General features: G+C 40.8%; 1 protein-coding gene across 1 annotated transcript in view; it reads left to right on the top strand.

The window, feature by feature from the left end:
- LOC124553412 (F-box/LRR-repeat protein 14-like) overlaps positions 1–12,635 on the top strand; it is a 43,420-nt gene extending 30,785 nt beyond the window's left edge. The window contains exon 3 of the mRNA XM_047127276.1: positions 12,011–12,635. Within this exon, the coding sequence (XP_046983232.1) occupies positions 12,011–12,635 (625 nt within the window). The remainder of the gene's footprint in view (positions 1–12,010) is intronic.
- Positions 12,636–14,317: the final 1,682 nt, after the last annotated feature.

Raw genomic sequence — 14,317 nt, 5'->3', positions numbered from 1 at the left:
GTTTTAATCTGCCAGGAAGCTTCAAAATAACTGTTGATGGTCGAAGTAGGGAGGATATAAAATGTAGACTGGCAATAGCAAGGAAAGTGTTTCTGAAGAAGAGAAATTTGTTAACATCGAGTATAGATTTAAGTGTCAGGAAGTCATTTCTGAAAGTATTTGTATGGAGTGTAGCCATGTATGGAAGTGAAACATGGACGATAAATAGTTTGGACAAGAAGAGAATAGAAGCTTTCGAAATGTGGTACTACAGAAGAATGCTGAAGATTAGATGGGTAGATCACATAACTAATGAGGAGGTATTGAATAGAACTGGGGAGAAGAGGAGTTTGTGGTACAACTTGACTAGAAGAAGGGATCGGTGGGTAGGACACATTCTGAGGCATCGAGGGATCACCAATTTACTATTGGAGGGCAGGGTGGAGGGTAAAAATCGTAGAGGGAGACCAAGAGACGAATACACTAATCAGATTCAGAAGGATGTAGGCTGCAGTAGGCACTGGGAGGTGAAGAAGCTTGCACAGAATAGAGTAGCATGGAGAGCTGCATCAAACCAGTCTCAGGACTGAAGACCACAACAACAACAACAACAACAACAACAACAACCATTCCATTAATCCACTCTGCCGAGTCCTTTGATATCTGTGACACAATAACAGTGGCATCAGTTAGTCTCAAATTTTTTTTTTTTATTATCTTTTCTGCTGGAACTTTAATTCTCTCTTTATGTACATGGTTTCTAACAAGGAATCATCAGTGTTCAGGGAGATGATAAGATGCTCGTCCAGAGCAAAAAAATGTAGTAAAGATTGACTCTAAAGTGCATAAGTCAGGAGCCACGAGTACTTGTTCATCTTCATGATTGTGAAACAAATCCCTTGTACTGAACAAGTGCCCATGGCTACTAGCCTTTTTTGTTTCGAATCGCTATTCCTGTCAAACCCTGAATATTGACCATTCCGCCTGGGACACTCTGTATTTTGTTGGTTCCTTGACTCCTTGCTCAGTGTACCAGTTGAATAGCATTGGGGATAGGCTACAGCCCTGTCACACTCCCTTTTTAATCACTGCTGTCCTTAAATAGGACATGATAATATTTAACAATGTGACCTTACAGTATGGACAGATTTGCTGAAGAAAACCATGAGAACACATTAATATCTTCCAGAATACTTACAAGACTGTATCACTTTGGTAGAATTGATCACAAGTAAATTCTCTGCATAATTGCTAAAGGGCACTCATAAGTTGTTTGTCAAAAAATTACTAGTCATAAAATGGTTGAAAAATTGCCACAATTTATTTTTACCCAGTTTTCACCTCACATAGCACACACAGTCTTGAAATTTTAACATTGTGTGGAGCACAAAACATTGTGCATCTGATCCGTGTACCTTATTTGTGTTACTACTAGTTTAAATTTTAAGTCACTTTAAATTTGTCCCAATTGCGCTAGAGCTCACATAATATTTTAGAGCCATTTACAGAAAGCCATGTGAAACCACAAGTTCTGTGTATCCTGAGGGAAAATTATGCAAAGTTCAATTTTATTGTATACAGAACATATGTGCAAAATTTCATCAGTTTGCAAATGGTTAGCTGTGGGCCACTGACCCACTTGATGTGGAACAACTCTCTAACAAACAAATAATTTCACTTAATCTGAAATTGTGACATTACAATTCTGGGGGCACTATATGATCAGAGACCATAGCCATGAGAGAGCACTGTAAAGTTACAGAATTGGAAAATACTTAGAAAAATATGAGGATCCTCACAAGGAAATGGAAGTTGGATGAAGAGAAGAACATCTGACTAGCGAATAGAGAAGCTAACTAACACTGTACAAAAGAGGTTCTGAAAATTCTATGACCACATTTATAGAATTGACAAAAATACATCTATCACAATAATATTCAACATTATTATCCCTAAGAAAGTGAAAATCAACTGGCGAGTTGAAACTAGGGGAGATTTGGAAGACAGGATCATCACAGTAAAAACAGTTATAAATCATCTAGCCTCTGGAGCACTTGATAATGAAAAACATATTTATGGAGAAGCCTTAATATTAGAGTCAGAGGAATGGAATGAAAAAGTGTTATGAATTTATGAAGAGGTCTTGGGAGGGTAAGAAGGCAGAACGCATCAAGCCGAGTGCCAGATTAAAAGCACTCCTTAAGCAGACAAATGGAAGAAAGGGGAAGGCAGAGGGTACTCGATGAGTCAGTGGAAGAGGTCAGGCCACCAGTATTTCTTCCTTACTGCAACACAACTACCAGCAAGGCACGATGTGTTCTGCAGAGGTATGGCTTCAAATAGTGTTTTGATGCAGTGTCATAGATCTGAGAGTTTTCAGTGAAGCTAGTCCTCTTTCATCATCATGAGTTGGTTAGTTTCAGTTAAAATCAAACAATGAAAAATTGAGCATGGAATGTAATAATATTGTTGGTTTCACTTAATTTTTACAAATGACCTACTTCAACAAATAGCAGACAAAATGAACAGGTATGCTACAGTAAAAGTAACAATAGTGACCCTGCTTCCACAGTGTTCAGTATGGTGGGACTGGAGAAACGTTACTGCAGAAGAAATGAAATGCTTCCATGGTGTGCTACTGAATATGGCATTACAAAAGTGTAAAAACATGCAGGACAGTTTTTAACAGAACCATTGAAACAGAATGTGCAACTCACAGGAATGATGCAGGCCAATAACAAGAATCTTCCAGCTATGATCAAGAAAGGAGTTGTACATATAAAGAAACATGAGATAAAATGCCTCTTCTATTACAAAATGATGGCTCTGGCATGGAGGATAAACAAACTGTTGCCATGCTTTCTACAAAAGCAGATAACTCAGTGTTCACTTATAGAAAGGGGAAAAGGAAGGAAAGGGGAGAAATAATTAAACCAAATGTGATTATTAATTTTACTTTGAAGATGGGCAGAGATGATTGATCTGACCATTCTTTTCCCAGTTATGATTTTGTAATGAGTGAGAAGTCTCCTGTGGTGGTGAAAACAGTATTTTTAGTTGTTGGAGGTAGGACCCACACAATAACCACTGTGGAAAGAGAAGTCTTGACAACACTGTCTCACAATGCAGTCTGTAAAAGTGTTGTAAGAGACTTGGTTGTTGAAGAAAGAGTGAAAAGAATACAAGGACAGAAATGAGGACATTGTTCAACCTCTGGTGACATGACGTGCTTAAACGTAAAGTTGTCTGCCTTTGGAATGAATGCATCACTGATTCTGCATGTCAGGGATCCGATAGTTTATTTGTGGAGGTACGTGGCATCAGATGTCTACACACAGGTCATGTAATTCGTGTAAATAATGGGCCATTGATTTTCATACATGGTGATGGCCACCCAGATGGGTTCCGTAGGATTTACATTATATCTGAGCCAGTAAAACATTGCACTTGACAGTTCACATTATGTCAAGTTAGGTTGGCTATACTGCAATAGCAATGTTGCAACAGCAGCCTCTACATACATAGCAGACGATACAGATTTCCATTCCACCTCGTAAATGTACGCTACTGGGCAATAACAATTTGTTTTTGAGTTGCTACCACAAGACAGAAAATAAACAACTGCATTATACCGTAGATACAAGTATAACATTGCACACACCTTCGATAATGGAGCAAAGAAATACAGGAAATAAACGTTTGATGATGACCGATATCTTGGAAACAGTATGGTACATAGTTTACAAAATAAATAATAACTGAGGTTGTAGCTTCTCACCCTACATTTTATTATGACATTGATGCAATAAATAACTAATTTTCATAGCTTTTCACTCATCAATTTATGGTGACAATGACACAATTGCATCCAGCTCCCCATCATCACTGTTGTTGGAATCAGAGGTGAAACCATCTTCATCGTTGTCATCACCAAGATAAATCACTAGCTGTTCATGGTTACCAGTGATACCTTCCAATGTCTGTGCTGCTCGAATAAGTTTTCAATGTGCTCGACCTTTTTTTCTGCATCAGGCTGCATCCTCAGTCACAAGAGCTTCATGCAACAGCGTTTCCACCTCTAGTATTGTAAAGGACTTATTATTGTTTTTTATATATGTCTTCACATCACTCCATACTAACTCAATGCGATTGAAATGGCAGTGATATTGTGGCATCCTTATTACAGTATGATGCTGCTCCTTGGTGATTTCGTCCACTATGTAAGTAGGCATCATTGGCTTATTTTCATTAACAAGCAAATATAACAAAAACTTCGTCATGCTGATATCTGCACCAATATTTTGTGCCTGTAACCACTGCACCATAACTTCTTTGTGGTCATTTGTTGTTGTGGCCTTGTTCATTATCACTGAATGTCCATCACAATTGTTGTAGGAACTGAAAACTATTTTAAAAGGTGTTCCATAAAATTTCGAGCTTCTTCTAATATGTGACTGCATGCCTGAAATTTTATGGAACAGTCTTTGTGCCACGAAAATAGGAAGATGTTTTAAAAGGTTCCTGAACCACTCAACAAATCATGTGTGACCCATGTCCTCATGGTAACTACCTGTCTTTTTCGACCAAAAAGCTAAGAGTGTGTCAGGAACAAAACCAATGGAAAAAACTGCATGGACCACAATTAATCTAGCTCCTCTTACCATTGTGTGATGACCACTACTGCTTGGAGTGTCATGCATCCATCATTTACTGACAGCTTCCCTGGCATTAACCCATGTTTTGTCTAGCCATATTATGGAATTAATGTCTGTGCCCCGCGTTGCTGGCTTTGTTTTGTGTGTACATAAGCAACATATATTGTGGTTGGTTTCTCCTGTGTGATTGCATTGTTCTATGCTTTGTGCAAGAATATGCTTTGAACTGTTACAGTATGCATCTTTTCTAACAGGACTTTCCATCCATCTAGCACTTTGTAATGGAAACCCATACTTTTCAGCACAATTTTCAATGAAGTTTTCCCACCCCTGAAAAGTTCACTTTCTTTTAACGATAATTGCAACTTTGCTATGGTAGGCTACTCTTGCCTGCTGCAGTAAGCATAAAGATGACTCAAATACCATCACTCTGAAAGGAATCCAAGTCTGTTGGGCGGGGGGGGGGGGGGGGGTGAGGCTGCCTTTTCTTCTTTCCAGGAGTTAGTAAAATTACATTATCCAATCCAGACGCCTCTGAATCATTACGGCCTGCATCTCCATCTCTCAACTTTTGCAGTATCACCCCCTTACCTGTTACTGTTCTTCCAATAAGTCTAAGAGTTTTTCCTGTGTGTTTTACTACTTTATTGGCAGGAACCGATGGCCGTCCGTGAATACTTACATATTCTCTCCCTGCTCATAAAACTCAATAGTTCTCTGTAATAACTCCAGTGCCTGGCTGTTTAGCGGCACATCTTGACACAACATATTGTACGAATGATCTCTTTTCTGTGGCTTTTTTCTCATGTCAGAATTTCCTGAAGCATAGAACAATGCAATCACTCAGGAGAAACCAACCACAATATATGTTGCTTATGTACACACAAAACAAAGCCAGCAATGCGGGAGCTTTGACGTCATGACAGGAAGTGATTACTGCACTGGGACTGATTCATGCCACACACCTGGCACCACATGCTTCTCAACCTTCACTCGGTAAACTGTTATCCTGCCAACCTGAAACACACATATCAAGGGCAAAGTTTCACCGGCCTCAGTATAGACAAATTTGGTCGCCGAGATATCAACCTGAGTTCACTATAATGCTCCTTAAATGACTGTACACGTTTCTGGCTCCAAGACATGGACAATCATACTGCTGGAAGATGACATCGCTGTTGGGGAAGACACTGAGCATGAAGGGAAGCAGGTGGTTTGCAGCTGTCAGCATGTCTCTGATTACTACCACAGGTCCCGAGCAAGCTCAGGAGAATATCTCCCACAGCATAACACTGCTCTCATCAGACTGCATCCGTGGCATGCTGCACGTTTCGAGCCGCAATTCGCCTCAGTGGTGGCATTTGTCGAGTCGACCGTCAACCTAATGTAGCAAAAATATGATTCATTCTGACATGTTTCCGTTGACCGATGGTCGAATCCTGATGGTCTTGTACCCACTGCAATTCACTGCAGCTGTAATTGATGATGTCGTTAGGTCAACATGTGAACATGTAGGGGTGGTCTACTGCAGAGTTCCACGTTCAACAGTGTACGATGAACAGTGTGCTCTGAAACAATTGTGTGTGCACCACCATTGTGCTCTTTTGGCAGAGATGCCACAGATCACCAGCTATCCTACTTTACTGGCAGACAGGCCTTCGAAACCCACATTCTGTGAAGAGTTGTTGACATCCCACCATTTAGCACCTAGTGGTAGGTTCACTGTCCTCCTGCCTCTTTCCACAGGTGCTCATTACAGTAGCTTGTGAACATTTGACCAGTTTCATCATTTTTGAGATACTCTTTGACAGTCTCTGCATAATGATAATAACCTGCCTTTTGTCAAAGACACTTATCTCAATGGATTTCCCTGTTTGTAGCCCGTATCTCCACTCGGGTGATTCTGCGTCCAGATCTGCTCCACTTACATACCTTTCTTACCGCATTATGTTCCCGCAATGACACCAGGTCGCATCCAACATCGTGGTGGGCAGTGGTTACAATGTTTTGAATGATCAGTGTACTCGCAATATATATTTTATCGTAATAGGTGCTGGAAATGTCCTTCATGTCCTGGAACAAACATCTCAATACGTTTCTTCATGTTAGCTGCTACTTTTTGGATGGTCACTACACTTATGCGGTATATTACACCTTTTCCATTGTGCTTCAGTTGGTCAGTTGTGTGAAAGCTGTTATTATAGACAGTATCCTTGACTTTTCCCCAAAGAAAAAAAGGTTGCAGAGAGATAAATCTGGGGATCTAGGCAGCCACAGATCATGTAAAATAACGTCCCCCCAAAGAACTTGCACAACATTATCGTGCTGCTATTCACCTCGTGCACTGTTGCAGTATTTTGCTGCAGCCAACAATATCATTCATTGTCCACTAACATAGCAGTAAACTGCATGATCATGTCATGGTAAAGTTCAGCTGCTATTATTTCCAAGAAAAAGTTGGGCCTACAATTCTTTTGGATGAAATTGCACACCAAACTCCAACATTCTGTGAATGTAGCGGGGTCTCTTGGAAAACATGAGGACTTCCTGAACTCCAATATCCGTCCTTCTGATGGATTACATAGCCACATAGATGAAACCATGCTTCATCAGAGTAGAAAACAGAATCCATCACCAAAACACTGTTGTGAGTAAGGTGCAAGAATCATTGACAGTAATGTAGACTTTCTCCGCTTATCGGGTTCTGGAAGTTCATGCAAAATGTGAAAGCGACAAGGCAGAGTTTCAGCTACTTTGTGAGTTTCAGCTTCTTTGTTGCTTTGTGAACACTCCTGTAAGACATTCCAGTTTGCTGAGACAGTCTTCATATTGACTTCCATGGTGAAAGTAACAATGAAGCTCATTATTTTCCAATGAGGCATCGCTAAAGACTGAAGTCCGGCCAGAACATTCACATTCATACACACTTCCAATTGTCAGTCATTCTGAAACAAGCTACTGTGTGCGAAATCATTGATTTGTTAGGCAGCCTTGTTTTAGGAAAAGCTACAGTAAAGTTTCCCTGACATTTTGAGAAAGATTTTGAGTTGAAGTAACTTTGAAGAATGAACACATGTTCAACGTGGGAAAAACTCGTGTTCATTTGCACACAGCTAACTCAGCACTGCGATCAAAAGGGCAGAAAATTACTTGGATATCATTTGTTGTGCATCTCCCATAAAGTCATCCGGTGCCAACACAATCATTTCTGGCAGTAAGAAATTATATTTTCCACCACACTATTTTTTTTTTTTTTTTAATTTAGCCGCGTGTAATTTCTGTATAATGAAACATTATTTAAAGTGAACAGGCCAATTGAATAAACAAAAAATTGCTGAAAATTTCACTAGTAGTTTTTAATGACAACACATTTCTTTGTTCTGCTAACAGAGGTAATACAGATTAGATGTGTAGCATTATATATATTCTGTGATACATAGCAATTTTTGCATGTGCAGCAATTGCCTATGGAAATTGTGTATATTACATACCTTACACTGATTGCATACACATACACATACACATATTCCTCCTTCAGGAAAAGGCAGCAAGGGACAGAAAAGGACACCAGATGCACTCGGTGTGTATGGCTGGGAGTCTCATTCAACATGTTGAAGAGGCTATTTCAGCAGCCATTGAGGGAACGGGGTGCATCCAGCTGCAGATTGTGCTGCAGGTCAGAACAAATGATACCTGTCGTCTGGGCTCCCAAGTCATTTTTGGGTCATTCCAGTGATTGGCAGAGATGGTTGAGAATACTAGCCCTGTGTGTGGAGTTGCAATGAAGCTCATAATTTGCAGCATTGTTCTTCCCAGGACTGATCGTGGCCCTTTGCTTCTGAGTTGAGCGGAAGGACTGAACCAGAGACTTCAAAAGTTCTGTGACAAGCTAGGCTACTACTTCCTGGACTTGCGCCATAGGGTTGAAAACTGCAGGCTCCCCCTAAATGGGTCAGTGTGCACTACACATCAAATCAGAGGCTGAGCGTGTGAAACCTGCTTGCACTTTTCTCACTTTACGTACTGAAAGCTTTGAATAAAGGCTGCCAGATAGATGCAGTATTTCTGAAAAGTATTTCACTCAGTATCACTCCTATGCTTATTGTCAAAAGTATGATCATATGGGGTATCAAGCAGAATTTGTGACTGGAGTGAGGATTTTTTGGTAGGGAGGACACAGCATGTTATCTTGGAGTAATTATCAGATGTAGAAGTAACTTTGGGTGTGCCCCAGGAAAGGGTGTTGGGACTTGTGCTCTTCATCTTATATATTAATGACACTGCGGAAAATAGTAAAATCAGGCTTTTTGCAGATGATGTACTTATCTATAATGAAAGAAGCTGCGTAAATGTTCAGTCAGATTGTGATATGAGTTCAACGTGGTGCAAAGACTGGCAACTTGCCCTAATGTTCAGAAATGTAAAATTTTGCACTTCACAAAATGAGAAAAGATAGCGTTCTATGACTAAAATAGCAGTGACTCACTGTTGGTATCAGCAAACTTATACAAATACCTGGGAGTAATACTTTGTAGGAATATAAAATGGCATGATCACATACGCTCAGTTGTGGATAAAGCAGATAGTAGACTTCGGTTTACATTGGGGAAGTGTAATCATTCTACAAAAGAGACTGCTTACAAATCACTTGTGTGACCCATCCTAAAATACTGCTCAAGTGTGTGGGACCCATACCAGATAAAAGGGGATATTGAACATATACAGAGAAGGGCAGCACGAATAGTCACAGGTTTGTTTAGTCATGGTAGAGTGTTACAGAGATACTGAAGGAACTGAAATGGCAGACTCTTGAAGATGGAGGTAAACTATCCTGAGAAAGTCCATTAACAAAGTTTCAAGAACCAGCTTTAAATGGCTACTTGAGGGATATACTACAACCTCCTATGTATCGCTCGCACAGGAAATGTCAGGAAAGATTAGAATGATTACTGCACGCACAGAGGCATTCAAACAATCAGTCTTCCTCTGCTCCATATATGAATGGAACAGGAAGAAACCCAAATAACTGGTACAGTGGGATGTACCACCTCAAGGTGGTTTGCAGAGTATAGATGTAGATGTAGATTTAGATTGATCCTATAGTCATATTCTGCATGATTATTATGAAATATCTTCATTTGCATATGCTAAAAGGCATTATATGTAAGGCAGGTGGCAGTATAATGATATGAAATTCGCATATGCATAAACACCACAGCTAATGTCTGAAACTAGTCTGTAAAATAAACTACTACCAAGAGCAAAATTCTTAAGGCAAATACCAAGAAACAGCTTACATCAAACAATTATTTACTAATATGGCACATTTTCAATGAAAATTGTGGTTCACAAAAGTTCTTTCAGTTAACAAAGCTCACAGAAATCTGAGAGTTTGTTTACATCAAATTTTGTCAAAGATTAGCAACAAATAGTGCTTCAACAGTTTTCAGCCCCAGGCTGCGTCTCTTTGGAACATAAGCCTCGCCATCTAGTTCTGTTTTTCCACCATCTTTTTGTGTTCACTCTAGTCCAGTACTCACCTCTTTTTTGAGCACACTCCTCTACACCTTTCAGCCATCTGATATCTATTCCTTTTTCTTCCTCTTAGTCGTTTCCTTCACATCTCCATTTCATGTATCTTCTTCTTTCCATCTTCTTTAAGTGCCTGTACATACATACATGACATGGAAAGAAATAGAAATGGCACTGGACGAGATGAAAGGTGGAAAGGCACCAGATGCAGAAAAAACAAATGTCGAAATGTTGAAGGCAGCAGGGGAAGTTGCAAAACAGTGGTTGTATCATGCGGTTTGGTGGAATAAGAAGACTCCAGAAGGTTGGAAGAGGGCACTAACTGCCCCTGTGTTCAAGAAGGGAAATAGGAAGGATAGTAGAAATTACAGAGGAATCATTCTGATACCATAATGTGCCAAGGTATATGAGAAAATCCTGGAGAGCAAAATTCGAACAAGCATTGAGAACAAATTGATAGAGGAACAGCATGGCTTCAGACTTGGGAGGTCAACTATTGGCTTCACATTTGCAGTGAGGCAGCTCAAGGAGCACAACTATGAATTTGGGGAAGACCTCGTGATGGTCTTTTTCGTTAAGGCATTCGACAGAGTGTGTAGAAGAAATGTCTGGAAAGCACTAGAAGAAAAAAAGGAGTGGAGAAAAGACAATAAGCAGAGTGGAGGAGATGTGCTGTGGAAGTCTGAGTTGTGCGAAAGTGGGAAATAAAAGGATGGATTGGTTTAGCAAACAAATTCTGTTAAACATTGCAGTGCATAGTCATGTCTCCTCTTCATTGCAGTCATGGATGAGATAATGGCTAAGGTGGCAAAAATAAATAAATAAAAAAACTGGCAAAGACAAGATGAAAGCAGTGGTGCTTGTGGATGACTTGATGATCTGGGGAAACAGGAAGGAGGAGATTAAAGAACAGCTGGATGCTTGAGAAGAAACTGTGAGAAAGTAAGGAATGAAATTTAATGTAAACAGTTGTGAGATCCTCCTGGTTACAACTAGAAAGAAACAGACTGACTAGCAGAATAAGAATTGCAGGTGAACAATTGAAATGGAGAGTATCAAGTACTTGTGAAGTGTGATAGAAGAAGATGGAAGAAATGAGAGAGATCAGTGAATGTGGCAGACAGGCAGAAGCATTCCTGCGAAGTGTTTGGAGCCTATTTGGAACAAAGACATAGTACAAAAAACAAAGTAACACACACATACACACGACTGCAGTCTTGGGCAACTGAAACCACACACACAAAAAAGAAAGTAGAAGTTACTGCATCCCAATACTGATCTCTGCGTCTGAAACATGGGAAATAAAGAAAAGAGATGTAAGCATATAACAGATTACACGCATGTGAAATGAAGTTCCTTTGAAGTAGGATTGGAGTAACAAGAAGACGCAGGATGAGGAGTGAAAAGGGCAAGGGAAATAGTGAAAGAGGAACCCTTGCAGGGTGGGATGGAAACAGTTTTTAGTCTAATAGAATGATATTCGTACTTGCAAATTTGTTTTTGGGTTTTAGGACTCTTTACATGTGTCATTTAAAGGAAATGCTTCAGGCTTTGATTCGACCTTTCCATTGTTCTCACAGTATGAGCAGTTTTTATGAGGCCTAACATACTAGTTGCCACACACACACACACACACACACACACACACACACACACACACACACACACACACACACAAACACAAACACAAACACATGTGGCATGACACATCTTCGTGCGAACAGCCTGACTTAAAAGATAATGCACTATAAAGTTATTCCATGCTTTCAATGTTAACATTTTAACAGAAAATATTTTCAGTTATAACTCTTTTTTAATAAAACTAAATAATTTTTAATTACGAGGTGCGACCTGCGCAACGTCTCGCTGGACGCCGTGCTGGGGTCACTGCCGCAGTTGGAGGAGCTCGTCCTGTCGGGGACGTCGGTCGTGGGGGGCCAGTCGTGTGCCGCCAGCCTGCCGCCCGGCCTGGCCGAGCTGCACCTGTCGTGGTGCGCGTGGGTGGACGCGGCAGTCGTGCGGGAGCTGCGGCACCTGGGGCGGCTGCGTGCCCTGCGCCTCTCGCGTTGCGGCGGTGTAGTCGGCTGGCAGCAGCTGGCCACGGACCTGCTGCCGCACCTCCTCGCTCTCGAGCGACTCGACGTGTCGGGCTTGGGCGGCAGTACGGGGGACGGCGTGCGCGACCTGTCGTTCCTGCGGCACTGCCCACAGCTGCGCACCCTGGACGTGGGCGAGAATGCCGGCCTGCCGCCCGCCGCCTACTCCGACCTGCGGCACGCGTCCGGCCTCCGGCACCTCGACCTGCACGGGTCCGACTTGGAGGGTGTGCCGCTGCAGGAGACGGTGGGACGGCTGTCTGAACTCGAGACACTCACCGTTTACGGGTGCCGGGGTGTCGGACAGGAGGAACTGCAACGGCTCACCACATTCCTGCCGAAACTTATAATAAAGGGCAAGGTGCGGCCATGATATGTGCCTTCGCGTCGAATGTCGTGTGCACTCGCGTGGCCAAAGAAAATTTGCTCCTTTACATCCTGTATGCATTTGTGTCAAAATGTCACGTTATGTAATTGATGTAATATCACGGATGCAAAGGTATTGGGAACAATACTGAAATACTATTTATTCTTATCATAAGGCGAATTTCAAAGCTATCTTCAGACTATACGCAGATAGCAAACATTTAAAGATATTACACAACAAATAAAAGCAAACAAACTAAACCCAACAGAATATTTGTTGCCCAGTAACAAACTGATAAGAAAAGAAGTTCTTTTCCCTTTGTGAAAAAGTACCTACTACATAATAAAAAGGAGGTATCTTCTGGTTGCTGTTGTGAAATGGAAATGCTTCATGTACTGTGACAGTTATTTACGAACTGTGAGTATAGCATGCAAAACTCTTTCAGAGTAGTTTGATTAGCACAGTAACACTGTTTAAAACATTTTGGAACAGCACGGTTATGATATGTCGTAAAATTTATTTGGAGTGCACTCACAGCACCTTGCTTCTGGTAAGCCAGAATTAAAATAAAGTCGCAGCTTACATCTTTGCCTTCATCAAATCTGCAGCAGTTCTACTCAGATGATTTAGTTTGTAAACCAGAAATAATAAAAAAAGGTTTTACTCAAGGTGATAAAGGATCGTGCTCCAGTGCTCTTCACCATCATTGCAATAATTTGTTTTGCTTCAATTTGCTTCTTAGTAAATCATCTAAATTGGTTTCATCTTCCAGTACAGCTATAAAAAAAAGGACAGAATTATACTCATTTTGTTTAGCCAAACTGCTGGTTCACTAATTTCACTGCTTGAAAATACTTTCGCTAATCCCAAAATAATTACTGCTGCTCTTGCATCAAAAATGTATTATGTGAAAATGGTGAACACCCAGTAATAAACTTGTGACAAAAGATATTCAAAGCCAAATTTTTTATCATACCGAAAGAATAATTCCTTCACTGGGAGGGGAGAGAAATGATTTTGGGGAGCTTAAAAAGGCAGGACAAGTTGCTCAAACCCCAGGAAGATAGAAAGCCACCTGTAGTGAGGATGAGAGATGGAATGTATGAAGGGGGCCAGGGGGGTGAGGGCACAACAGAGAAAACAGGCAGTGAGCATAATTTGAGCTCAAAAGAAATCGGATATCATGAATGGAATGCTGACCACCATTGAATTTGAAAAGATTGATTTTGTGAAACCTGGCTTATGCTTTTCTCGACATAACATCCTGAAAGCCATTGATAAATTCGGAAGTAAAGTTCTATGTTCTGACTTGGCAGAAAATCCTAAGAAATTTTATCAAAACAAAATGTCCAGACACTCTGTGACCAAAATCGTACTTAACAGAGGATGACAGACTAAAGGCCGAAATACTAAATGTCTTTTTTTCAAAAGCTGTTTCACAGAGGAAGACTGCAATGTAGTTCCTTCTCTAGATTGCTGCACAGGTGACAGAATGGTAGATATCGAAATAGATGACAGAGGGATAGAAAAACAATTAAAATCGCGTAGCGTTCCAAAAGATTGGAAAAGGGCACAGGTCATCCCCGTTTTCAAGAAGGGACATCGAACAGATGTGCAGAACTATAGACCTATATCTGGAACGTTGATCAGTTGTAGAATTTTGGAACACGTGTTGTGTTCGAGTATAA

The sequence above is a fragment of the Schistocerca americana genome, chromosome 11 (genome assembly GCF_021461395.2).
Source record: "Schistocerca americana isolate TAMUIC-IGC-003095 chromosome 11, iqSchAmer2.1, whole genome shotgun sequence".
Lineage (NCBI taxonomy): Eukaryota > Metazoa > Arthropoda > Insecta > Orthoptera > Acrididae > Schistocerca > Schistocerca americana.
This window is presented reverse-complemented; position numbering and strand designations above follow the sequence as displayed.